The sequence below is a fragment of the Doryrhamphus excisus genome, chromosome 2 (genome assembly GCF_030265055.1).
Source record: "Doryrhamphus excisus isolate RoL2022-K1 chromosome 2, RoL_Dexc_1.0, whole genome shotgun sequence".
Taxonomy (NCBI): Eukaryota; Metazoa; Chordata; class Actinopteri; order Syngnathiformes; family Syngnathidae; genus Doryrhamphus; species Doryrhamphus excisus.
In genome coordinates, this window is record NC_080467.1 from 426999 (window position 1) to 453835 (window position 26837).

Sequence of the window (26837 nt, forward strand, 5' to 3'; positions counted from 1 at the left end):
AAAATTTGAAGCGCTCTGTCACGAATTGCGTAATGCGGGGAGAGCGTATTAAAGCTTATCAAAGTTTTGCTCAAAGTGTAGGAAAGCTTAACAGAGCTTGGTTCAAAGGATCAATGGATCTGCTGCATCTTTATATATTGTAGCGTCGTTGCCGACGCTATGGAAATGACACGACTGCGATCGCTGACAAGCTTTTTATTGCACAACAATAATACTGGCTACTGGCGGCCGTAACCACGCCGTTGCAACCACCACCAGCAACACAACAGTACCCGGAACAGTCGGACACCCAAGAGCACAACGTCAACATGAATACGTCAGGGTCGCTACAATATGCTCTGGATCAGACGCGGGATCTCGAAACTTTCCATTGCGTAAGAGCTTAACAGAGCCTATCAATGCACAAGAGAGCTTGATAATCGTATCAGAGCGTTATTTAAAGCGTGATAAGTGCACCAAAGCTTATCAATGAGTATTAATGCTACGTTCACACCGACACCGAATGTCGCGCTTTGAATCAGCGACAAATTCGGCGTCATTTTTCAAAAAATCTCACGATCTCCTCAGATATGTTTAAGCTCTGTTACGCAATGGAAAATTTCGAGATCCCGACTGCATCCCGCCTCTGATCCAGAGCATATTGTAGCGACCCTGACGTATTCATGTTGACGTTGTGCTCTTGGGTGTCCGACTGTTCCGGGTGACTGTGAATGCACCAGGGGGTGGGGGCGTGTCTGGTGGAGGAAGTACTGTTGTGTTGCTGGCGGTGGTTGCAACGGCGTGGTTACAGCCGCCAGTAGCCAGTATTATTGTTGTGCAATAAAAAGCTTGTCAGCGATCGCAGTCGTGTAATTTCCATAGCGTCGGTAACGACGCTACAATATATAAAGATGCAGCAGATCCATTGATCCTTTGAACCAAGCTCTGTTAAGCTTTCCTACACTTTGAGCAAAACTTTGATAAGCTTTAATACGCTCTCCCCGCTTTACGCAATTCGTGACAGATCGCCTCAAATTTTTAAACAGTTTAAAAATTTTTGGCGCTCTTGCCGAATGTCCCGAATTACCTCAAACCTTTCTTACGCTGTATTACGGTCTTTACGCTTTCATTAAGCTTTGTTACGCTTTGCCGCCGCTTTGCTCGCCGATTTAATTCGCCATCGATTCGGCGTCGGTGTGAACGTAGCATAAAGCGTATCAAAGCGTGATTTAAAGCGTAACAAATCCCGATCAATCGGCATCAAAGCGTGAGTAGCCGTAGCAATTCGGGAAATAATTTGTCGCCTAAAGCGGGAACAAATTTCGTATCAGAGCGTATCAGAGCATAAACATATCTGAGGAGATTGTGATATTTTTTGAAAAATGACGCAGAATTCGTCGCCGATTCAAAGCGCAACATTCGGCGTCGGTGTGAACGTAGCATTAACGAGGAAATCATAGAGTCAGATATTTCCTCGAGAGGAACAAGTCAATTTGAACTGTTCCTTTCTGTAAACAGTTAATCTATTTTTAATCTCACACTGAATTTATTTGTACTGCCAGGTAAGAAAAAAAAAAAAGCTTGGGGACGAAAACCGTTGCCGTCTGCTCATATGACCTCATGGTTACCGAGGTGACGGGGATTCCTGCCGCAAAGTGCGAATGCGATTGGGTAGGTCTGGAAAAGAGCACTTAAATGGGTCAAAGTAGTCAAGTGAAGAAGCACAGAGGAAGCTTGTGTGTGTGTGTGTGTGTGTGTGTGTGTGTGGTTGTGCATTTTAGCTGGAAGACAGTAAAAGGATTTTCCGTGTAGGGCAAAGCAGTCCAGCTTCATCCCAGAAGCAGTCGTCTCTTGTGATGTTTTTCATTTAAAATGTTTGTCTTTCATCGTGTTGTTCCATCGATTTTGTTGCGGTTGTGAATCATCACTCTCTCTTTCCCTTCTCTCCCGATGTGGATGTGGATGTGGATGTGGATGTGCTCCCGGTCGTCCTGCCGGGGACGATGGAGGCCGATAGTGACCCCAAATGGCTGTACTGAGAAGTGCTCTAGTGGCCCTTGAAACATCTCGGAGATGATGCAACATACTTTTCACAATGTAGACTATGTGAAGGAAGCGTTCCTGATTCTTATCTTCCTTTCTTGTCTTCCTCTACATGGAATAATTATTCCGCATTTTTTCCTTAAGAACACCATTTAAGTTAATTTAATAGAATTAATCAATTGACCTTGATAAAGCGAAATAGCACAATAATCCAGGATGGTTACTATGTTGGCTATGTTGGGTGTGCATGTTTTTGTAGACACGTCAGCACCCGTGCTTGGGTCAAAGTTGCTGTTTAAAAGGGTAAGGGGTGTATGGTGGGGGGGGGGGATAGGTACCGCAATGCAGGCCTTCACTCTGGCACTTCTAAATAAGGCATTGAGAGTGTGTGTGTGTGTGTGTGTGCCTGGCCTCCAACGCAGCGGAGCCGAGACACCCTATCCCTGCAAGATGACAAGTGTTACTGCAGCACGGCTCTTCACAATCACTCAGACACGTTCTCGCTCAAAGACCGTGTCCAAACCCTAAAAAAAGTCACCCCCATGTTCGATTGCTTCGTGTTTTCTATTGCATAAGTGAGTCGGACGGTGTTGCGGGTCTTACTTGAAGTTGTCAGGGTGTTGGCTGAGGGCCAGTTCCAAGGTGTCCAGGGCGTGGCGGTGTTGCTTCTGAGCACTGAGGAGAAGAGTCAGCAGGTGGAGGGAGTGTAAGTCATCCCCTTGGAGAGATAATGCCTCCTGCAGGGGCTCCATGGCTGCCGATACCTGCACACATATCCGTTATAGGAGGTCATTAAAGTCCCGTTTCCATTAAACGTACAGTCCACTTTGCTACGGTATAGTTTAGAACCGGGTGTGGAATATTAAATAACTGGACTCGGACACAGCTTGAAGGTCAGAGAGAAGAGGAGATGGTCAAGCTTTGTGACCTGGACCATCAACACAACATAAGTATAAAGTATAAAGTTCAAACAAACAAAAAAACAATGATGTGTGATACCGGTGAAAGTTGAGTGTGTTTAGTCCCTTCTTGTGACACTATTATTCAATACCGAGTCATTCGACCATATAATCCCCCTGAATGATTGTTTGATTGACAGCGTGCTTTGACGCTCTTAACACTTATCTATTGAAGATGCAGCATCAGGACCAACTGGGGGTTCAGTACCATGCCCAAAAAGGCAAGACAGGATCAGGGGAGTGCGGAGGATCGAACCTGCAACCTTCAGGTTGAGCCATGCCGCCTCTCCAAATATATCAGCGCCCGCAAAAGTATCGAGTTTGTGTTTATTCATCCAAATTGTCCATAGGTATAAATGTGAGTGTGAATGGTTGTTTGTCTATATGTGCCCTGTGATTGGCTGGCCACCAGTCCAGGAAAAGAGGATAAGCGGTAGAAATTTGGAGTGGCTAATTAACCTAGCATGTTTTTGGAATGTGGGAGGAAACCGGAGTACCCGGAGAAAAAACACGCAACCTCCACACAGAGACGCCCGAAGGTGGAATTGACTCGGGTCTCCTAGCTGTGAGGCCTACATGTTAACCGCTTGTCCGCCGTGCAGCCTTTATGTGCATTTAAAGGAGAGGTTAGCGCGCAGACAGCTAGGAGACCAGGGTTCGATTCCACCCTCGGCCATCTCTGTGTGGAGTGTGCATGTTCTCCCCGTGCATGCGTGGGTTTTCTCCGGGTACTCCGGTTTCCTCCCACATTCCAAAAACATGCTAGGTTAATTAGCGACTCCAAATTGTCCATAGGTATGAATGTGAGTGTGAATGGTTGTTTGTCTATATGTGCCCTGTGATTGGCTGGCCACCAGTCCAGGGTGTACCCCGCCTATTGCAGGATAAGCGGTAGAAATTAACCTAGCATGTTTTTGGAATGTGGGAGGAAACCGGAGTACCCGGAGAAAACCCACGCATGCACGGGAAAAACATGCAAACTCCACACAGAGATGCCCGAAGGTGGAATTGACTCGGGTCTCCTAGCTGTGAGGCCTACATGTTAACCGCTTGTCCGCCGTGCAGCCTTTATGTGCATTTAAATAACTTTCAATATGTGGGAGAATCGCGGCATGGCGGTCTAGTGGTTAGTGTGCAGACCTCACAGCTAGGAGACCAGGGTTCAATTCCACCCTCGGGCATCTCTGTGTGGAGTTTGCATGTTCTCCCCGTGCATGCGTGGGTTTTCTCCGGGTACTCCGGTTTCCTCCCACATTCCAAAAACATGCTAGGTCAATTAGCGACTCCAAATTGTCCATAGGTATGAATGTGAGTGTGAATGGTTGTTTGTCTATATGTGCCCTGTGATTGGCTGGCCACCAGTCCAGGGTGTACCCCGCCTCTCGCACAAAGACAGCTGGGATAGGCTCCAGCACCCCCGTGACCCTCGTGAGGAAATGCGGTAGAAAATGAATGAATGAATGTGGGAGAATCACTGTAAGGACTCCCTGAATGCCCATGAGCAAACATTGAGGTGTGTGTGTGTGTTCACCTGGCGTACGAGAGCTAGCTGGAGAGCCAGGCACATGGCAATGTGAGCATCCAGCGGGTCCAATGAGTGAGCCCTGCAGAGAAATAGATGAAGCCATAAAAAAAAAAAAACTGTGCCAAAAACTGCATTGCACTCCAACCAATTGTGCAGGTCTTTAAAATAAAATAACTGAAATCCACCCTGACCTGACAAAACGAAAGGAAGACGTACTAAAATCAACAGCATGAGAAGTTACGCAACATATGACGGGAGTAACCGGAACGTACTTTCTCAGAATCCGTAGTGATTTTTTGTTGTACTCGTTCCGATCTTCTTTCAGGGAGGCTGAGGATGAACGACAGAATCAGCAGGTTATTTACTTTACTGTTAGCACATACAATACACATGTTGCTTCCATGTAGATATACGTATACTGTATTGGCACCCTCAGTTACACAAATAGTCTCCCATCTGCTGTTCATGGAGGGTATAAGAGTATTAAGTTCATTATGATCATTTTTTTTTTCAGAGCAAATGGATAATGTGAATGTTGCTTGGATATTAATAAAGTATCTACCTATCTATAATTCTCCCTACTGCAGCAAGAAACGTGTTCTTTTTTTTAAGTTTGAATTTTACGTCTTAAATCTTAAATCGTCTTAAAAGGGTTGCGGGGGTGCTGGAGCCTACCCCAGCTGTCTTAGAGTGAGAGGCGGGGTACAGCCAATCACAGGGCACATATAGACAAACAACCATTCACACTCACATTCAAACCTATGGACAATTTGGAGTCGCTAATTAACCTAGCATGTTTTTGGAATGTGGGAGGAATAAATTACAATTTTTTAAAATAATCTATCCATAAAATCATGCCGTTTTGTGGTTAAATGAAAATAAATATTTATAAAATCACAAATATAATAATAATAATACTTCTCACTATCTCTTATTATGTCTACTATATTGGGTAATAGGAGTGAAAAGGTGACTATAGGGGTGTTACTTCATGTCTAGAGGCCTCTAAAAATGTTAAAAAGCCAATTTAGAAGGTGGTAAACAGGTTTTCTACACGTAATACTTCTATCTCTTATTATGTCGACTATATTGGGTAATAGGAGTGTAAGGGTGACTATAGGGGTGTTATTTCATGTTTAGAGGGCTCTAGAAATGTTAAAAAGCTTATTTAGAAGGTGGTAAACAGATTTTCTACGCTTGGTACTTCTTACTGTCTCTTGTTATGTCGACTATATTGGGTAATAGGAGTGTAAGGGTGACTATAGGGGTGTTATTTCATGTCTAGAGGGCTCTAAAAATGTTAAAAAGCCAATTTAGAAGGTGGCAAACAGATTTTCTACACGTAATACTTCTTACTATCTCTTATTATGTCGACTATATTGGGTAATAGGAGTGTAAGGGTGACTATAGGGGTGTTATTTCATGTTTAGAGGGCTCTAGAAATGTTAAAAAGCTTATTTAGAAGGTGGTAAACAGATTTTCTACGCTTGGTACTTCTTACTGTCTCTTGTTATGTCGACTATATTGGGTAATAGGAGTGTAAGGGTGACTATAGGGATGTTATTTCATGTCTAGAGGGCTCTAAAAATGTTAAAAAGACAATTTAGAAAGTGGCAAACAGGTTTTCTACGCTTGGTACTTACTGTCTCGTATGTCGACTATATTGGGTAATAGGAGTGTAAAGGTGACTATAGGGGTGCTACTTCATGTCTAGAGGGCTCTAGAAATGTTAAAAAGCCTATTGCCTAAAGACCTACTGGAGAAAAACACTACTCAAAGATCCTCTATATGGCAGAAACACTTACAGTAAAAGATAAAAGGGTTGCGAGGGTGCTGGAGCCTATCCCAGCTGTCTACGGGCGTGAGGCGGGGTATACCCACATTCATACCTACGGACAATTTAGAGTCGCCGTGTTTTTGGAATGTGGGAGGAAATCGGAGTACCCGGAGAAAACCCATGCATGCACGGGGAGAATATTCCCAATCAGTAATGTTTGTGGATTGTTACCATCCGAAGCCTGCAGACTGTAGGAGAGTCCCAAAGCTAGGTAGGCCCGAGGAAGAAATTCTCCAGCTCCTTCTCCCATCGACACAACGCTTTGGGACAAAGCCTCTGCTTCTGAGAACTGCGACACAAACACACAGTTAGCTCATGGAGCTAACAGAGCAGAGTGTGGATCACAGCACGTATGAAAGTAGAAAAGTGGCGATAAAGTGAAGTGTTAAGAACAAAGGAAGAGTCGGGATTAGGACCTCAGCACAAAACTGCTTTTCAGGAATTACACGGTGATGTCATAGGATCAGATTTTAAGTGCTGCGATTGCGGTGCTGTCCGGCACGCATCGACACACCAAAACATTGGGAATTTTGTCAGCGGCGTCTGCACAACAGTCCAGACTCTCCAGTGCGTGTGGGATAATGGTGGCCCATTTACCTAATGCACCACCGTGCAATGACCATTGAGTCCCATTGTGATTAAGACCCTAAGCTCCTTACTGTCTCTCCGGCCGAGCATGATCTCCAGCCACTGCCAGATGTGCTCTCCATACTCACCCCTGTTAACTCGTCTTTTCTAATCCGGTCCTTTTCTCTGTAGCTTTCTATCTCGCCCTTGTTCATTCTCTCTCTCTCTCTCTCTCTCTCTCTCTCGCCCATCCCAAAATGCCACCGTGGATGTGACTTTCCGGAGCTTGTCTAGGTCACGAACAGCAGGACCGTGCAAGCTGCCCGGGATTCTGGCCACGTGCATCTGTCTGAATGTCATGATAACCTTGGCAACACCAGGAATATGCTAACAACATGATTTGAAAAAGAATGAAAAATAGTGACCCTTTGAGTTTGTTCTTTGCAGGAATTCAAGTTCATAGCATTCACTTGTTGACTGTTTTTTTTTTTTTTTACCCAGTGCAGCTGACTGATGCAAACTTTGGCAGCCAACAGCGGCAACGACGGGTCCTCCGGTCTCATCCTGGCACATTCTTTCAAAACAGACACGGCACCGACAACCTGAAACACACACACACACACACACGGTCAGTCATGTACAATGGACATTGACGAATGTGCAGATTTTGGGTAAAATGGAGCCTATTTAGCGCTGGTGGTCCCGGACGTAACACTGTGAAAAGTGGGGATCTGCAGTATATGCAACAGTCTGCCATCATGTAGCTTAAAATACATCAATAATTCATAGGATCAGCATTGTTCAACCAATTTAACTAATATAATTAAACTACTATTAAAACTACTCGTGCTGTGCTATAGTATATATACACATATATATATATACACACACACACACATACATATACACATATATACACATACATACACACATACATACATATACATATACATACACACATACATACATATACATATACACATACATATATATACATATACATACACACATACATATATATACACATACATACACACATACATATATACACATACATACACACATACATATATATACACATACATACACACATACATATATATATATATATACATATACACACATATATATACACATATAGACATATATATATATACATATACATACACATACATACATACACATATATATACATATACACATACATACATATACATACATATACTATATACATATACATCACTATATTGACAGTTACTATGGTACCCATTATGTCATTGTAGGGTCATATCACCTTGTACTTCGGTACGAGGTACATTATTAAAAAAAAAAAAAAACCTCAAACTGTATTATGGAAAGCAGGAAGTGAACAAAACCAGCTATATATATTTTTAGAGAGAGAGGGCTATATATATCACTATATTGACAGTTACTATGGTACCCATTATGTCATTGGATGGTCATATCACCTCCTACTTTGGTACGGGACAAAAATAAAATAAAAAAAAACAAAAAAAAACCTTAAACGATATTGGGAAAGCAGGAAGTGAACAAATGTAACACTTACTGATCGTAAAAGTACCAGATGGAGGGGTAGGATTTAATAAGCTTTGCTTCTTCCTACTCCTTTTGGACATGTGGAACTGGGAACTGATTATGGGATGCACTCAATTGTAATCTGATGCATGTTCAAATGAAATAAAACCATTACCATAATTACTCAATAAATGTAGGCCAGGTCAATAATAGATGATATGCAAATTACAGTCTGGCACTAAATAGAAGCGGAACTGACGACACTGACGGGGCCCCTTCTCTTTCTTGGGATCAGGCTATTTCTAGAACCCTCATTGATCTGCAGTGTCACTTTTTTTAGTGGAACCCAGATCAATTTTTTTCCGTCTCACACACACTGAAGGAGACAGAAACACAGAAGCAACCATTTTGCTAGTCATAACCTGTACTTATTCAAGTTATGTCAAAATGACAATGATGTTCTACACCATTTCCTAATCAAAATCAATATTCCAAGACAGTTTATGCAAATTATTTGAGCATTTAAGGGGAAATGACCTCACCTTCCCAGACGCCATGAGTGACAAGCCCAGCTGGTGCCAGAGGTGGAACTCGTTGAATGAAAACCTCATTGCTCGTTCCAGACACTGCAAGGATGAAGCACAGACTAGTGACATCACTTGTTTTAATACTTGTTCAATAATGTTTAAAAAAAAACTGCTGACGTGTAAGTACCGGTAAAGGCATGCTCTGCGTACTTATGTCACAAAAGTCCTTTTAATAAGATTAGGATTATGAACCTTTTTATCACATTTATAGGGTTGCTAAATCTGGCGGCTTCTCTGCTTTGGCAGATTTTTCTTTCTTGAAATGAAATGTCAGTCACCATCGCTACCCACTCTGCACTATTTCAATACATAATGATGTGATTGATGGGTGTGTGGATGAGGAGGAGAGCAAGGGAGTGCGGCTCAGCCAGATGTTGTCAGTCAGCTAGACAGCAGAAAAGGTCCGTCTGATATTTTCATTTTCGCAGGAAAACTATTACAAACTCAATTGACAGCTCAAGGTGCAGAAAAAGAAAAAAAAAACACGAGTGATCCTCGGTTTATGCTGGAGGTCATTACTCAATATAACAGTCTGACTCACGGTTTCATCTTATAAACAGCTTTAAATTCATCACACAGCGACTAACACTTAAATGTTACACCTCAGAAATATTGAAACATGTATCAATACAAGTTTTAAATAAAAAAACATTTAAAAGTGTTCCCATAATGTATTTTGTTTGAGAAAGCTATTACTCAGAAAGCTATTAAAAAAAACTGTATTCTGGAAAGCAGGAAGTGAACAAATGAAAGTTACTGATTGTAAAAGTAAACTGTATTATGGAAAGCAGGAAGTGAACAAATGTAACAGTTACTGATTGTAAAAGTACCAGATGGAGGGGTAGGATTTAATAAGCTTTGCTTCTTCCTACTCCTTTTGGATATGTGGAACTGGGAACTGATTATGGGATGCACTCAATTGTAATCTGATGCATGTTCAAATGAAATAAAACCATTACCACACTTTTACATGCAGAACAGAAAATGGCTGCAATGCTGCTTCTGTCCACCACAAGGAGCCAGAGGACCCAGAGCCCAAAGCAAAGAGAGGGAAGCTGACGTCATTGCAGTGCTCCAATTAATATGTTGCTCATACACAATGCCTTATGGGAAAACGTTAAAATGCCAAAGTTTTTTTTATTTTGCAGTCATAGTGGGACATGTTTGTATTAAGTAAGTATTAAGTTGCTGTGTAATGAATTTAGTGCTGTTAAGTCAAGTGTTCTTTGAAAGAATCCCTTAGTAGAATTTGAGCAGCGTTTATGGTCATTGTGTTGTTGGAAGTCTCTTTGTCACCGATTCTTGAACATCGTTGGAAAAGAATCTGATACTGACTGGAGGGCCTGCCACTCCGGGCCTTAACTAGAACCGAGTCTGTGGTCTTCCATTGCCTCACTATGTTCCTCAGAGTGGAACCTGAAAAATATGACCTAACTTTTTGTATCCTTCCCCTACACCGTGATGTTGAACAATATTTGCTTTCCGGTCATTTGACAGTTGTTTTGAGGCTACCATGTTTCTACTCAGAGAAGATGCGACTTGCAATCAATCGGCCACCTTAAATACCCTTTCTCATGATTGGCTTCACTTGTGTATGCAGGTCAAGGGTCAATGAGCAAATTATGTATTCCAATAATTAGTATTAAAGGTATTCAAACCAATATAACAATTTTTTGCACCTGCCTACTTTTATTTCAATAAATATTGCACTTTCTGTAAATTCTATAAACTTCATTTCACTTATACAGCGAGGGGTCGGGTTAAAAAAAAAATACTTGGATAGCGAATGAGTTAAAAAACAAATACAGAATATTATTAAATATTATATCCGGTTGATAGGGGCGATCATTCAAATGTTTTGAACACATTTCTCACTCATTTGCTCCACACCACCCAGACCAGCAGCATGGTGGCGAGTGCGTTTCACCCACCTCAGACAACATGGTGTACTGCCCCCTCCTGGCCATGCCAACAGTGAGCAAGTCGTACACCGAGACCGAATCCTGCATGGTGGCCTGGCGTGCCTCAGCCTGGTCTGGCTGCCGGCTGATGACCGCATCACCACTGGCCTGTATGGACAAAAAAAAAAAAAAAAGATGTTTAGAGTGATAAAGAGGAGTAAATGTGCGTGTTTATGTCTCACCATGGACTCGGTGATGAGAAGCAGCAACACGGCCTCTTCTACTACGTCCTGGGGACAGAAGCAACTGAATTGAAAACAAGAGACACAAACCACGATTGGGAGGCTGTCTTCATCTCGTCAACGCACGTATCATGGACTTATTAAGGCTTCGCAGGAAGTGTGCCACTTTGCCCGGGGGTGTCATGTTTCGGACTCACCTGGTGTGTAATCCAACACAGACCATCCTTGGAGTATCATCTCACACTCATGCATATGCACACACACACACACACACACACACACACACTTTCTTCACCTTCCTTTTAGGGGCCATGTTTAGCAGATATCATTGGGATCTTTTAAAAGCAGCATGTCAGGCTGTGACTATGGGTGGAATGGGACATTTGTAGTGGGATTTTAATAGGGAATGATGACTTGCAATTCTCTATCAACACGCGAGAGGGCAGTGTTTTCCTGAGAATGAGCATGTTGACCTGCTACTCCAGGGGTCGGGAACCTTTTTGGCTACAAGAGCCATGAAGACCAGATATTTTAAAATGTGTATCTGTGAGAGCCATATACATTTTTTTAAACATTGAATGCAATAAAATGTGTGCATTTTTATGTAAGACCAACAGTTTTAGATATAATGGGCTCTAATTACGTAGACCAGGCACACTACCCCACGCCAATGGGGTGTGGCCAGCATACTTTTGTGAGCAGCGCAGTGTCCAATAATAAATCAAATACTTGCTGCCATTAATGAAACTTCTGCTGCTGCATGGTTTTGCACCATACTCAGTATATTTCATTCTTTTGGCCATCTTTGCCAGAAGGCTTGGTTCTGCAGCTTTAGCTAGGTGACTATTTGACTAAAGGAGGAAAGTTTACATTTACATGTTGACATCTCAATGACCGAGGTAGACTACCGCATTACCCAGTAATAATCGAGTTTTGGTGTTTGACCTGGAAAATATCATCAGGAAAGATAGATATGGTCGGCCGTATTGCAGTAGAAAATAGATGGATGGATTAAAATGCATAAGAAAGTTGTTGATTTTTAATATTATTTTTAACAGTAATTTCTGTGATGTTTACTTTAAAATGTTAGCAAATGTTAGCATATTTTTATTGTTAAGTCAAACTTGAGATTTAGACACGTCAGCAAAAATGGGAGGAGGAACCTTCGTGACATCAATCGCGGCCGGACCGGAATAAGTGGCGCACACCAGCGCAGGTGAAGCAGACAAGCAGCAGCACCAGGCAGAGACTGTTTATCTATCGTTGTAAGTCGCCCACACAAATCAGAGCATCTACAAACACCAGAGAGGCAGCCGGTAAGACGCCAAACTGTGTCAATGTGAAGAAGCTGTGCTAACGATAGCTTAGCCACGGCGTCTAGTGCGTGGCTTGTCACTGTTTGATGCTCACGTGCACTGATTGTTGAGTTAAACGCTTGCTGGCATCGTGGCTAACTTGATTTAATGTGGTTGAAATTGTGACGGGTGTAAATAGTTAGCTTATAGTGTTGGGTATGTATTAAGTACGTTTATTTCACTTTGGTTTGGAAATGTGATTTGAAAGCTAACTGAATTTTATTTATTTATTATAATTGGTAATAATTTAAGAACACATTAAAATATATATATATATAATATATAAATAAAAACAGCAATAAATATATGGGAAGTGGTGGAATTCATACCTGATTCATGCTTACCTGGTATTGTATTAAAGCTTAATTTGCTTATTCTCTATTGCAGTAATTTGTAAGGCATGGGATTTGTGACTTTGCACATAATTTAAATGTGTTCCTTTTTCTTTCTTTTTTTTTATTGAAAGGTTTTTCACCTAATTTCAAGTGGCAAACTGCACCCTAAATTGCAAATGAAAATAAAAGATGCAAAACAGGACAAGCCGCTTATTTGAGTGAATACGCTTCCTACATCTCTGGGTAGATGGCTCATCCCCTTCAAGTGGGGATTGTATGAAACCAAAGGGAACTTGACATTTATTGTGGTAAATGCTTGAGAGCCAGATACAGTCATCAAAAGAGCCCTACCTGGCTCCCGAGCCATAGGTTCCCTACCTCTGTGCTACTCTATACCACCAAAAGTATTTGCTCACATATCAAATCAACTTTATTTGTAGAGCACTTTTCCTGCAAAGACATGCAACACAAAGTGCTTTACAGAATTAAAAGGAAAAACAATTACTAAGAAAGCCCCTCCCTCCCACCCTGCATACTAGACACACACACACAATCACGCACAGTATGGAGACATGGCATGGCACTGAGGACCTTTGGGGGCCGTCCACACCGGGAGGAGCTAAAGGCCGTGCCATCGGGGGGACCAGCACCCGGGCCCCCCCGACTCCGACAGACGGGCGGACCCCCACATCAGAGGGAGGAACCCCCAGCCGGCCGGGTCGAAGGGACCCAAGATTGGCACCCCCTCAGCAGACCTGACACAGCCCCCAGTGTGGAGGAGGACCCCCCCCGAGGAAATACTGTAGTTAAAAGCTAAAGACTAAGAGCATAAAACAGGACTAAAAAGATAAAAACCTAAGAAAAGTTTAAAAATATTAGTTAAAAGCCTGATTAAAAAATGATTTTTAAAAATGTGTCTTTTTTTAAAAATATCAACATTTAGTGGCTAAACGCTGCCTCACCGTGGGTTTTGGTATTGTTAAAAGGCCAGTGCCGGAGGACCGCAGGGTCCGTGGGGGGGTTGATATGGTAAAAGCAGATCAGATGAATAAGAAGGTCCAAGGCCGTTAAGACATTTAAAAACCAGTAAGATAATCTTAAAATCGATCCTGAAGATGGGGAGATGGATATTACCAAATACTTTTGGTAATATCGTGTATTTAGCTACCCGTGTAGTAGTAGACTGGAGCAAAGTCCAGATTGTTGACTATTTGCAAAGTAGTAAATAAAGTTTATTCAAGTTTAAACCCCAAGGCCTTGCATTTAACATATTTCATCCACAAATGACTTTGCTGACTTTTCATCAAAATAGTCGTTACGCCAAACGGTGGTGTTGCTGCTGGATGTTCACAATATCTGATTTAAAAAAAAAAAACAGGCAGTGAAACGTAAAGTTTAACAAAAGGTCTTCAAACCTGTCAGTGCTGTAACGCTGCGGTGGTTTGACTGTCGGGTAGAGCGCTTCTTTGGAGGTGGCGGCGCCCTCTCGACGGAGCCAGGCGGAGGGTGGGGGGCCCAGAGGGGGCCAGTAGCCGTCTTCACTCACCGAGCTCAGCAGCACCTCTGCTAGCTTTCTTGCTGCAGCCTGGAGATCCACCCACAAAGTGTTAATAAGTTGACTTTGTCTTTTGAAGTACCCGGTTAAAACAAGGGTCCCCAAAGGGCACCCCAGGGACCACTTCCAGCCCGCAGTTTTTTTTTTTGTTTGTTTTTTTTTAATTGGTATGCAAATTTCATTTGTGGATCTTTTCACCACATTTTGAATCATATTACAAAGTGACACAACTCACCTTCCTGAAACCCTGAGAGGCTCGTGACTCCACCACCCGCATCACCCGACGCAGCTGGTGAGCACCCTGCGCCAAATGACTGACAAACACACAAAGCAGGCATATGTCAGTATTAGGTCCACTTTTTGGTAATGGTAATGGTTTGATTTCATTTGAACATGCATCAGATTACAATTGAGTGCATCCCATAATCAGTTCCCAGTTCCACATGTCCAAAAGGAGTAGGAAGAAGCAAAGCTTATTAAATCCTACCCCTCCATCTGGTACTTTTACAATCAGTCACTGTTACATTTGTTCACTTGCTGCTTTCCATAATACAGTTTACTTTTACAATCAGTCACTGTTACATTTGTTCACTTCCTGCTTTCCATAATACAGTTTAAGGTTTTTTTTTTTTTTTAATAATGTACCTCGTACCAAAGTAGGAGGTGATATGAGCATCCGATGCCATAATGGGTACCATAGTAAGTGTCAATATAGTGATATATATAGCACATCATGACTGGTTCAAGGCTCTTCATCCTTGTATTTAGAAAATTTATTTTATTTATTAATTTATTTTATTAAATTTTATTAATTTTTTTTTAGTTTTTATTTATTTATTTTTTTTTTGTCCCGTACCGAAGTAGGAGGTGATATGACCATCCAATGCCATAATGGGTACCATAGTAAGTGTCAATATAGTGATATATATAGCACATCATGACTGGTTCAAGACTCTTCATCCTTGTATTTAGCAAACATCAACTGCTTGTATTGTTTCTTGAATTGGCTCATCGTTGTGCATTGTTTGATTTCCTTACTCAATCCATTCCATAGTTTGATTCCACATACTGAAATGCTATGGCTAGCATAACGTAGTCCTAGCATAGAAGTGTTTCAAATGTACTTCTTCCCTGAGATAATATTTCTCCTCTCTTGTAGAGAAGTATTGGATGACATTTTTAAAGCTATACACACAGAAAAAGGAACCACAGAGGAGCGGATGTGAAAAAGACACACAAAGATACATACAGTTACACACAACATGATTCATACATGATCCATTTTTTCTTATGTTATGCTCACTTTGCATTTTGTAAATTGCACATATTATTTAATCATTATTCATATTCTTGTAATTATTCTGTCTTTACAACTTTTTTCCCCCACCTGCCCAAAACCTCAGCAGGGAAACATTGAATATTCAGAGAATGCTCCAACCACAGTGAGTATGTGTAGTTTTACTGGACTCACCCTCTGTGCAGCAAACACAAGTAAGCGCTCTGCAGGGCCGCCTGCAGAAAGAAACCCAAGTCCATGTCCGCAGGTGCAGAAAGCAGAGTGAGTTTGGCTGCTTTATTGTGGGGCGTTGTTACCACCTGCAAATAAAGCGACAATCGCCTTAATATTATTATTATTTTTATTATTATTGACTGTCAGGCTACACTTTCACACACATGAAGCCCACATTCTAATATACTGTTGATGCAAGGTCAATAAAACATTCTATCCAAGCTTACTGTGTACTTTTAGCACACATTTGGGAGCTTTTAGTGACATTTATGCATGAAAGTCAATTTTACATCAGTAAGAGTTTGTGTATCAGATGATTTGGCCATTTTTATGCATGAAAATGCTTAATTTAGGCAAAGATATGCATATTTTTAACAAATAATAGGCCATATTCAGCCACTCAACAGTGATAATTTCTTTTTTTGTATATTTATTTTGAAAAATCAAGTGAAAAACCGATTGAAGTTGACAAATTCAATGTGTAAAGTGGAGATGCAAAGTCCAAACTTGGAAATAATCCCACATAATGTACATACTGAGCCAGCAAGCTTGCGTGGACCACATTATTGGGAGCACAATGTTGTGAGGAGCACCTTATCAAGCTCCTGCAGGTAGGACAGCGCAGCATCGCAAGCTTTGAGGTAACAGGAAAGACTCTCTTCCTCCCGCTCTAGCAGACGGACGCGAGACACTGAAGAAAGTGCCTGGTGGTCCAGAGACAACCCTGGAACACAGAGACACCAGGGTCACGAATCGAACAAGAAAAACATTGACAGTCGTTAATCATTCCTTCTGCAACGCAAGCATTCTGATGGAGGACCGTGCTGTATCTGTCCATAGGACATTTGGGATGGAAGTACTGGGACACACAGGAGAGACAACACACATGCAGTAACCTGGGACCTCATATAGACACTGAACATACCTTGGAAATGAATATAGCTGCACTCAAATGCGTTTTTAATTCATTAAAAAAAAGGCAATGGATTTTTGCGTCCACTAGATGTCGCCAAATATTAACAGCTACAAAACAACCCACGTCATATTAAAGCAGGGGCGTCCAAACTGTCCAAACATTTCCCATGGTGGGCTAGACACTAAAAATTAAAAGATGTAAACGTCACTTTGACATTTTGTAAAGCAACACATGCGGATATGCTAAGACGTTATATACATTTATGTTACATTTACGTTACACCCTGGCTCCGGCGTTGAGACGCGAACCCGGTATGCAGGTAAAAAGTTTCCTTTCTCGTAATTATGGCTGTTTTTGTAATTATGCAGCTGCGTGGAAAGCTGCAACAAACGAATCAACGGCAAACTGACTGAACTAAATAGAAGAAGAACACAAATTAGCAACAGGTGCGAGTGGGGAAAAAAAGGAAAAAAGCAAAGCAAGCGGTCACAACCCAGGATATAAACAGGAAGCGCTACTAAAATAAGGGCATGAAACAGGAAGTGAGGCATAACATTGGAAATAAACTGTTAGGTTACCTCATGGATCGTGACAATTAAAAAAACTCAATCTCAGTTTGTGATATAAAACTTTTAGAAGGTTTTCTTCTTAATATTTTGACTTTTTTGTCATAAAAATTACAGCTGTTTTTCCATTCCTGCTGTTCCAGTTTATATACCTTTTTTTGTTCAATCTGTTCTTTTAAACCATGATAGGTGTAAATAAAGTACACACAAAATGCAGTGTGGTTGCTTCATCTCGGTGAGAAGATTGACCAGAGACAACACGTTGCATACATTCGGCTTTCTATGCACATATTTAAAGGGATAAGAATATCACAGAATATGGACACATCACAGAATAACATATATCGCAGAATATCACAGTGTACTTCATTCACAGAGCCCTGCGTGGATAATCTTGTTATCACCAAAATCATCATCATTTATTTCAGCCAATGTTTCCTGATGAGCAGATGTGACTTCCTGCTGGTTGAAATACAATTATTTGTGCAACATCGCAAGGCCGCACGGTGCTCGAGTGGTTAGCATATTGGCCACACAGTCGGGAGATTGGGAATGATTGGGAGTGATTTATGAACGTCATTTTGGAAAAAATGCGAGCCGCAGAATTTACAAGTGGGAAGTGACGAGGGATTACTGTAATACCGAAAAAATGTGACTTTTGTATCAGATGTAGACGCAATACGACCAGGAAGTGACACAAAACACTGACATTAAAATTAATAAATTAATAAATTAATTAATATTTATTTAAAAATAAAAATAAAAATAAAAATAAAAATAAAAATAAAAATAAAAATAAAAATAAAAATAAAAATAAAAATAAAAATAAAAATAAAAATAAAAATAAAAATAAAAATAAAAATAAAAATAAAAATAAATAAATAAATAAAAATAAAAATGAACATGAACATGAACATGAACATGAACATGAACATGAACATGAACATGAACATGAACATGAACATGAACATGAACATGAACATGAACATGAACATGAACATGAACATAAAAATAAAAATAAAAATAAAAATAAAAATAAAAATAAAAATAAAAATAAAAATAAAAATAAAAATAAAAATAAAAATAAAAATAAAAATAAAAATAAAAATAAATAAATACTGACCCCACGCGCTGATGTGGGCTGCTTCACTGACAAGGCTATGTTCACACTGTACATCAATTCAGATTGTTTTACTTTCAGTCAGTGTTTTTTTCCAAATGCAACCCAGGCCTCTTTTGTATGTGGATATTAATCCAATATGGATCCCAATGTTCGGGTGTCATATAGCCGACCTATACGTCATCAAAAGGTACGCGCAGACGTAAACCAAAGTTGCTCTTCGCATCCGAAAATTATTTTATAAATCCGTGTCAGTGAAGCGGCCCACATCAGTGTGTGACGTCAGTGTTTTCTGCGCATGCGTGTCACTTCCTGGTCGTATTGCGTCTACATCTGATACAAAAGTCGGCATTACAGTAATCCCTCGTCACTTCCCGCTTTAAAAATTCAAGCAGCTCACATTTTTTCAAAAATGGCATTCATAATCCTGCTGTTTTATGGTTGAATATGGCCTGTTAGCTTTAACATTTATGAATATTTATGAAATTAATTGCAAGCATAAAAATAGCAAATTGAAGAAAAATACAAATACGGTAAGCCCTCGTTTATTACAGTTAATTGGTTCCTAATAAAGAAAATATTTTCATAGTTAGAGCATAGGCGACCTCTTTATGACTTTGTAAATAGAATTTTTACAATTATTAGAACCCTCCAGGCATGGAATAACACCCCTATAGTCGTCACCAGAATGTCATGTAACAGAATGTTACAACTCATGCCCCCCTACCCAACAACACACCACAGATACATCGCAACCCTGTGGGGAATACTGTACGCCATAATTATCAGTTCAGCACGTGCTCATATTCTGCAATGTTTTGCTCTCTGCCTTTCGGTCCGCTCACATATTTTTCAACGGATGATGCGAGACGTCAACAACGAATAACGACGATCATTCAAGTCCCTTGGCAGCCTGGTAGTACCTTTAATGATGAAGGCCTCAGCCAGCAGGCGTAGGTGGTAGGTAGGTTGGTCGTCACGTGTAAGCTCCTCCAGTCCCACCCTGGCACACATTCCCTGGGCATCGCGGTGGCGCCCCTGCACATAGTGCACTTTGGCCATCAGCAGCAGAGCCTCATTCAAGTACCGGGGCTGGAGAAGAAGAAGAAGAAGAAGAGGAGGAAAAGGTGTGCACGATGCTTCTCCGGTTTGTGTCACACTATGCAAGCGCACCGTAGCGCGACGTTTGACTGACCGTGAGGCGGCCTCGGCTTAGGATGGTGTTGAGGTAGCTTTTGGCTCGGCATAATCTGGGTTGCGTCTTGTCCATCAAAGGTGTGGAGTGCCGTAAAAGGTCCATATTTTCTTGTAAGCACTCTTCTAGAAGTGCCTCGGCCAATAGCAGCGTCCCGTAATCATCTGGGGGCGGGATTTGAAAACATCGACACAACTTCAAAGAAAACATTGACACAGTCGGAGTTGTTGAAGCTCATGGTTCTCTTATGTCACAGGGCTCAAGTGTGTTTAAACGCTACTGTCCTAACATTAAATCACAATACTGTATACAGTTTACACAGACGCTAGAGACGCTAGAGAGGGCTATGCGGCATATTTTCCAAAACACTCAATTCAAGTCCTGTTTAGCTTTTGTTGTACGCTCTGATGTGTTTAAGTCCAGAAGTGTTTAAGTCTTCCTTTGTTTTCATTTCAACATAACAGACTTACCTATATCGGGAATAATATTGATCACAATAGATGAAAATATGAGCTGGAAACATTATATTACAATATACAACATAAGGCCCGAAATATTTCAGTATTGAACATATATATATATATATATATATATATATATATATATATATATATATATATATATATATATATATTATATATGTCATTGGATGGTCATATCACCTCATACTTCGGTGCGTGACAAAAAATGTAAAAAAAATTAAAAACTTAAAAATAATAATAAAAATGAATAACATTAATTAATGTTTTATATAAGTTATTATATGATAGGATTAATTAATTAATTAATTACATTTTGAAAAATTAAAACATATGTAAAAAATTAAAACAATAACAAAATTAATTAAAAAATAAAAAATATATTAAAAAAAATTATACAAATTAATAAAATTAGTTAAATTAGTAAAATTAATAAAATTAATAAAATTAATAAACTTAATAAATAAATAAAATAAATTTGCTAAATACAAGGATGAAGAGTCTTGAACCAGTCATGATGTGCTATATATATCACTATATTGACACTTACTATGGTACCCATTATGGCATTGGATGCTCATATCACCTCCTACTTTGGTACGGGACAAAAAATAAAAATAAAAATAAAAATAAAAATAAAAATAAAAATAAAAATAAAAATAAAAATAAAAATAAAAATAAAAATAAAAATAAAAATAAAAATAAAAATAAAAATAAAAATAAAAATAAAAATAAAAATAATTTTAAAAAATTTAAAAACTTAAATTAGATTAGAAAGGCAGGAAGTGAACAAATGTAAAAGTTACTGATTGTAAAAGTACCAGATGGAGGGGTAGGATTTAATAAGCTTTGCTTCTTCCTACTCCTTTTGGACATGTGGAACTGTGAACTGATTATGGGATGCATTCAATTGTAATCTGATGCATGTTCAAATGAAATAAAACCATATGATACCAATATCAGGTGTATTTGTTCCAGAGTGAAAATGTCATAACTTCCTAGTGGGTCAGTCAGCTGGTTTGTCAAAGAGGACAAAGTCCAACTTGAGTACATACTGGTTACACAAATGTCTGTACTATTATTATCACATCCTAATTTCGGTACTTTTAACTGAATTATAATACTATATATACTGTATACATAGTTGGTGTTGAAAACATTTCTCATTATTCATTCTCATATACATTACTCATTATATGAGTGTAACCGGTACGTACTACAGTATATCTACAGTACAGAACCGGTGTAGCGAACTCACCGTCTTCGTGCATGCGTGCCGCCTGCATGTGTTCGATGATGGGGGGGATCCTGTCCCACTGACACTCGGCCCGGTACCGATCCAGCTCCGCTTCCAGCCGCAGCTGGGTGAACGACACCCGGGATGCCATGGCCGCTCTGTCCCGATGCTGACTGTACTCTCCGGACACGATGGGAGTGACTGCAGACTTACAGGACAAATTCATATGTCATCTTTGGAGTGTGCGCGCGCGTATGTGTGTGTGGTGCGTTTATGATCATCGGTCACTTGAAACACGTGTCTGTGGAACAGTGCTAGCAGTTACTGACAGTTAGTACATTGAGTTGATACACTTCACCTTAGCGGTAGTGGAGCGGAACTCGAACTCATGCTAATCTTCAGTTAGCGCATTAAGGGATCAAGTGGAGCTGAGGAAAGAGCAATGTAACATTTCCTGTGTTTCATAAACAACACAAATAAACTACTGTGCCTTCGAAGCGTGTGTATGAATTGTGAACACAAGAAATGTAAAAAAAAAAAGTTCAGTTATGTCTTGATTTATCGGGCCAGACTCAGCATATTCGCAGGCCGGCTGAGGCGTCAGGGAAAGGTCAAACTAACAAATGATAAAGCTGAGTAAAAGTGCTGAAGTGCAAAATAAACCGCTAGAGACACAAATCCAACTATATCCATTGGGATTGTCTTAAGTCACAGCACTGGGTTTGAACAAACACGCACTACTTTAACAGTCAGCTATCGTACGACATCAAATAAAACCTCAAGTCTTCTGAAAAGCGATTTAGCGGCGTCATTTTCTCTCTGGAAACTGGACATTTTGGCCTCAAGTGAAACCACTTCTTCTTCTTCTGTCAGAGAGGATGCGCCCCCTGCTGGCGGCCACAGTCAACACCTGCTCGTGCACCTTTCCTCCAATGTTGTACGGCAACACCACTTGGACAAAATACATGTCCAATTTCCGCCTAAATGTGCCCATAATACTGCCAAAAAGCAAAAATACATTAAATATTCATGGGTGAAATTGAAACACTCACTTTCTTATATGTATCTATGTGAAAAACAAATAAAAATGTACTGTTGTTGTGATGTAAATCGTGGAACTCAGGAATTTGATAATTAGCATGCTTACATGTGATTTATAATGGAATTTATACAATGAAGCTCCTATATTTTAATATCACACGTACATGTAGAGCATTTGATGAGTAAAACTTATATTCAAAATCATTTGATAATTTATGATTGATTTTATTTTATTGAAATCACATCATGGGAAAACATTACATTACATGACATGGAAAAACTGTGCAATATGTAATTGGTACTTTCAAACAAACACATTTCTATGTATCACAAGTTCAGACATTCTGGTCTACATTTACATGAACATAAACTGACTTAACGAGCTAAAAAGCGTTAAAGTGCGAAATAAAAACATCAAATATAGGCTATAGAATATAGAATACACTGTTAGGTGCAATAAGGTGCAGTTATATGCACGTTCAAGTTCCCATTCTGTGCACAACAACCTACACGAGTCTTCCAGAGGAAGCTGGACTTGACCAGATGTTTCTTCATCAAGTGTATTCAAATAGCATAAACGCATCAATGAGTACTGGAGATAAAATACACAATAAATCATAGAAATAATAGAATATTATTCAATAAAGAATATTTATTTTGCACTCATTCAGCATCACTCCAACAAACAGAACACAATCTTAGTATAGAAATCACAGCTTGTAATGATTCATCTTGGGAGGTGCAGCACGGTGGATGAGTGGTTGGCATGCCTCAATCAGGATCAGACCAGGGTGTCCTCCTCCTCTCGCTCAAAGTCAGCTGGGGTAGGCTCCCTACACCTGACAGGTGAACAATGAAGTTAGATCAAATGTGCTTTTGTTATCATTGGCTTAGTTACAATACTTACATCATCATCTTGACAGCAGAGGGGGTGGCGGCCATGGTGGGAGGTGGGGCTGTCGGGGAGGGGGGGTCACAGACAAGCTCAGAAGTGTTTAAACCACTCGTTATTCCTACTTAATCACTACCCATAGAGTATATACTGCAACAAGCGAGCAGATATTTTGATCTTCATATACATATGAAGAACATCACTGATTGTGTGGTGGGTCTTACCTGCGACCCTGAGCTTCAGCATCGTTTTTTGGGTGCGCGACACACAGAAGTACAGTCCAGAGTCATCCTCCTTGACATCCATGATGGTCACTGACATATCACCCTCAGCAATGTTGCCGGCGAAGTTGTAACGTTCAGAGGATCTGCTGACCATCCTTTTCCCATCTGTCCTGATCATCTCATCTTTGCAGTCCTCCCAGCCCTCCGTAACTCCTCTACCCCAGCATACCGTACGTGGTTCTGCTTCGGGGTCATCATAGCAATCTAAAGTGACATTTGCCCCAAATGGGGCAGTGTAGAGCTCTCGGAACTCACAACCTGGAGGACAGAAAGTCCTTTAAGATGTGCCATCGTATGAATCATGAAAAATGTAACTCTTACCCAGGAGGAGAGTGAGACCACAAGCCAAAGCCAGGAGTCTTCCGACGGGAGAAGTCATGGTGGAGTGATCTGGAATCTGGAATCTGGAAAAACTTCAGTTCAGCTCAACACTGACTGAGGGAAGCCTGGGGAAAGGTCTTGGATTTATACCAAAGGGAGCGAGGACGCCCATGAGGGTGGTGGCCATTCCTTTGGTCCGTCCCAGATTCACTTGTTAGAAGCACAGACACAAGTAAAAAAAAAAAAACTAGAATTATGGAATGTGAGGAATACCAATTCAGAGTTATTTATCAGTAACCATTAAAATATATTTATTATATTCTGAAATATCAACAGTTTTGCTTACTTACTCACTTACTAAGCAAAATTTGTTCTCAATCAGAAATCACTCCACACTCTTTATTGCTCTCTGGTTCTACCATATCTTACTTATTGTGTGGAAATATGGGATAATAACTATAACAGCAATCTTCACTCGCTGAATGTACTGCAAAAAAGGTCAGTAAGGATAATTCATAATGCCGCCTACAGAGAACATACTTTCTTTCTTTCTTAATTTATTTCAGACATGCATACTATGTTACATTATTCTTTCTCACATATACACTTACAATATATATATATATATACGTATATATATATATATATATATACATATATATATACATACACACATATATACATACATATACATACACACATATATACATACATATATATATATACATATATACACATACATGCATACACACAACACCTCATTACTACACATCTCTGAAAAGGAGCAGGAAGAAGCAAAGCTTATTAAATCCTACCCCTTCTCCACGCCATGGCAGTTACCAATTCAATAAGTTTTTTTTTTCCACACATATAATCACAGAATCTTACATAAGACAAACAACAAAAGAAGAGTGGGAACATCGGACACCCCAGCAAAACCCCAGAACATTGCTGAAACACACCACCAACCCCGCCAGTCAACCCACCTGGCCCCGACCCCCCTAGCCCCTGAGTGCACCCACCGAGTGCCCAGCACCCCAGCAGTCCCCGCACACCCCGCTGCCCTCCAATAAGAAGCCATTTTGGCTGGACCCACAATTATGTGTGATCCCCGGGCGGGCCTACATTTGGATGGATTGTTTGTTCTGTTATCCAACAGACCTCTTCCTCGTGCCACAGACATGTTACCAACATGTGGTCAACGTGGCACCCGATGTCCAACCATCATTTACCTCATTATTGTGAGGCCACATGGAATGCTCCCATAAGAAGCACCCACCAAGCCCGGGCGCCCCAAGCGCCATCTGCGGCTATCGAGGCCCCAGCCCAGCCAGAGAGCAGCAAGCCAGGCAAGTGTGCTGAAGCACCCGAGACCCAGACTCACACCCCCAGTAGCCAGGGAAGGCCAGACAAGGCAGGGTCCACTTTACGAGGCCACAGCACACTCCCGCCCTTCCCAGAGCTTCACCTAGATGCCCGACATCACCCCCCCCCACCCCCCCATGTTGTCTGCCTATATATGATGTTACCATGATGTAAACATAACAACTGGAATGGTTGCAACTTGGCTCACAGCAACTGTTATGTAGTCTATACAATACCGTATACGTACAACTTGCTTTCTGGTACTCATGATTCCCTTTCATATTTACTCATAAGATTGTTCATAAATAGTTGTTTAAATCTATTTAGCGTATCACAAGTTTTCATCTTTAAATCTAAATCCTTCCATATATCTACTCCTTTGATTGACATACATCTCTGCTTTACATTTGTTCGTACTTTCCGTTTTGCATACACACTCATTCCTCGTAGATCATATTGACGAGTACGAATGTGAAACATCCCCTGGACAACATTTGGGAGCATGTTTTTATTTACCTTAAACATCATTTGCGCAGTTTTGAAATCAATTAGGTCATAAAATGTTTACAATTTGTGAATGTAAAAAGAATTAACTTGTTGGTGCTTGGTAAGCAGCTTGATTGGTTATCCTTATTACTCTCTTTTGCATCATGTAAATTGGTTGTGCAATGGTTTTGTAGGTGTGTCCCCAGATTTCAATGCCATAAACCAGAGGTAGGGAACCTGTGGCTCGGGAGCCAGGTAGGGCTCTTTTGATGAGTGTATCTGGCTCTCAAGCATTTCTTACCACAATAAAAATGTATTTTTGCTAACGTTTTAAAGTAAACCATCACAGAAATTCATTCATTCATTCATTCATTTTCTACCGCTTTTTCCTCACGAGGGTCGCGGGGGTGCTGGAGCCTATCCCAGCTGTCTTCGGGCGAGAGGCGGGGTACACCCTGGACTGGTCGCCAGCCAATCACAGGGCACATATAGACAAACAACCATTCACACTCGCATTCATACCTATGGACAATTTGGAGTCGCTAATTAACCTAGCATGTTTTTGGAATGTGAGAGGAAACCGGAGTACCCGGAGAAAACCCACGCATGCACGGGGAGAACATGCAAACTCCACACAGGGATGGCCGAGGGCGGGGACCGAACCCTGGTCTCCTAGCTGTGAGGTCTGCGCACTAACCACCAGGCCGCCGTGCCGCCCTCCATCACAGAAATGACTGTTAAAAATAATATTCAAAATTAACAACTTTCTTATGCATTTTAATCCGTCCATCTATTTTCTACTGCAATATGGCCGACCATATCCATCTTTCTTGAAGATATTTTCCAGGTCAAACACCAAAACTTGATTATTACTGGGTAATGTGGTAGTCTACCTCGGTCATTGAGATGTCAACATGTAAATGTAGACTTTCCTCCTTTAGTCAAATAGTCACCTAGCTAAAGCTGCAGAACCAAGCCTTCTGGCAAAGATGGCCAAAAGAATG

At 40.6% G+C, this 26837-nt stretch overlaps 2 protein-coding genes across 8 annotated transcripts in view; both read right to left on the reverse strand.

The window, feature by feature from the left end:
* Positions 1 to 22357, reverse strand: part of ttc7a (tetratricopeptide repeat domain 7A) — a 43013-nt gene extending 20656 nt beyond the window's left edge. Inside the window, exons 1-16 of one of the 7 annotated variants that reach the window (XM_058064001.1) lie at positions 22222 to 22357; positions 21466 to 21652; positions 19729 to 19892; positions 19457 to 19625; positions 16525 to 16655; positions 15893 to 16017; positions 14657 to 14735; positions 14282 to 14451; positions 11177 to 11240; positions 10965 to 11102; positions 8989 to 9072; positions 7408 to 7512; positions 6515 to 6632; positions 4779 to 4836; positions 4513 to 4585; positions 2626 to 2786 (exon numbers count right to left, since the gene is read on the reverse strand). In XM_058064001.1, coding sequence (XP_057919984.1) covers positions 2626 to 2786; positions 4513 to 4585; positions 4779 to 4836; positions 6515 to 6632; positions 7408 to 7512; positions 8989 to 9072; positions 10965 to 11102; positions 11177 to 11240; positions 14282 to 14451; positions 14657 to 14735; positions 15893 to 16017; positions 16525 to 16655; positions 19457 to 19625; positions 19729 to 19892; positions 21466 to 21652; positions 22222 to 22278 — 1883 coding nt within the window. In that variant the 5' untranslated portion in view covers positions 22279 to 22357. Of the gene's footprint in view, positions 1 to 2625; positions 2787 to 4512; positions 4586 to 4778; positions 4837 to 6514; positions 6633 to 7407; positions 7513 to 8988; positions 9073 to 10964; positions 11103 to 11176; positions 11241 to 14281; positions 14452 to 14656; positions 14736 to 15892; positions 16018 to 16524; positions 16656 to 16856; positions 16874 to 17105; positions 17272 to 19456; positions 19626 to 19728; positions 19893 to 21465; positions 21653 to 21802 lie in introns of those variants that run through there. The other 6 variants (XM_058064002.1, XM_058064008.1, XM_058064004.1 and 3 more) reach the window with 6 other exon arrangements.
* Positions 22358 to 22697: 340 nt separating this feature from the next.
* On the reverse strand, positions 22698 to 24145 carry LOC131110819 (T-cell immunoglobulin and mucin domain-containing protein 4-like). The gene is made up of 4 exons (XM_058064010.1): positions 23983 to 24145; positions 23602 to 23919; positions 23393 to 23441; positions 22698 to 23324 (listed from the first exon to the last, which is right to left on the reverse strand). The coding sequence occupies exons 1-4, from the start codon at positions 24038 to 24040 to the stop codon at positions 23267 to 23269; spliced, it is 483 nt and encodes a 160-aa protein (XP_057919993.1). The 5' UTR covers positions 24041 to 24145; the 3' UTR covers positions 22698 to 23266.
* Positions 24146 to 26837: the final 2692 nt, after the last annotated feature.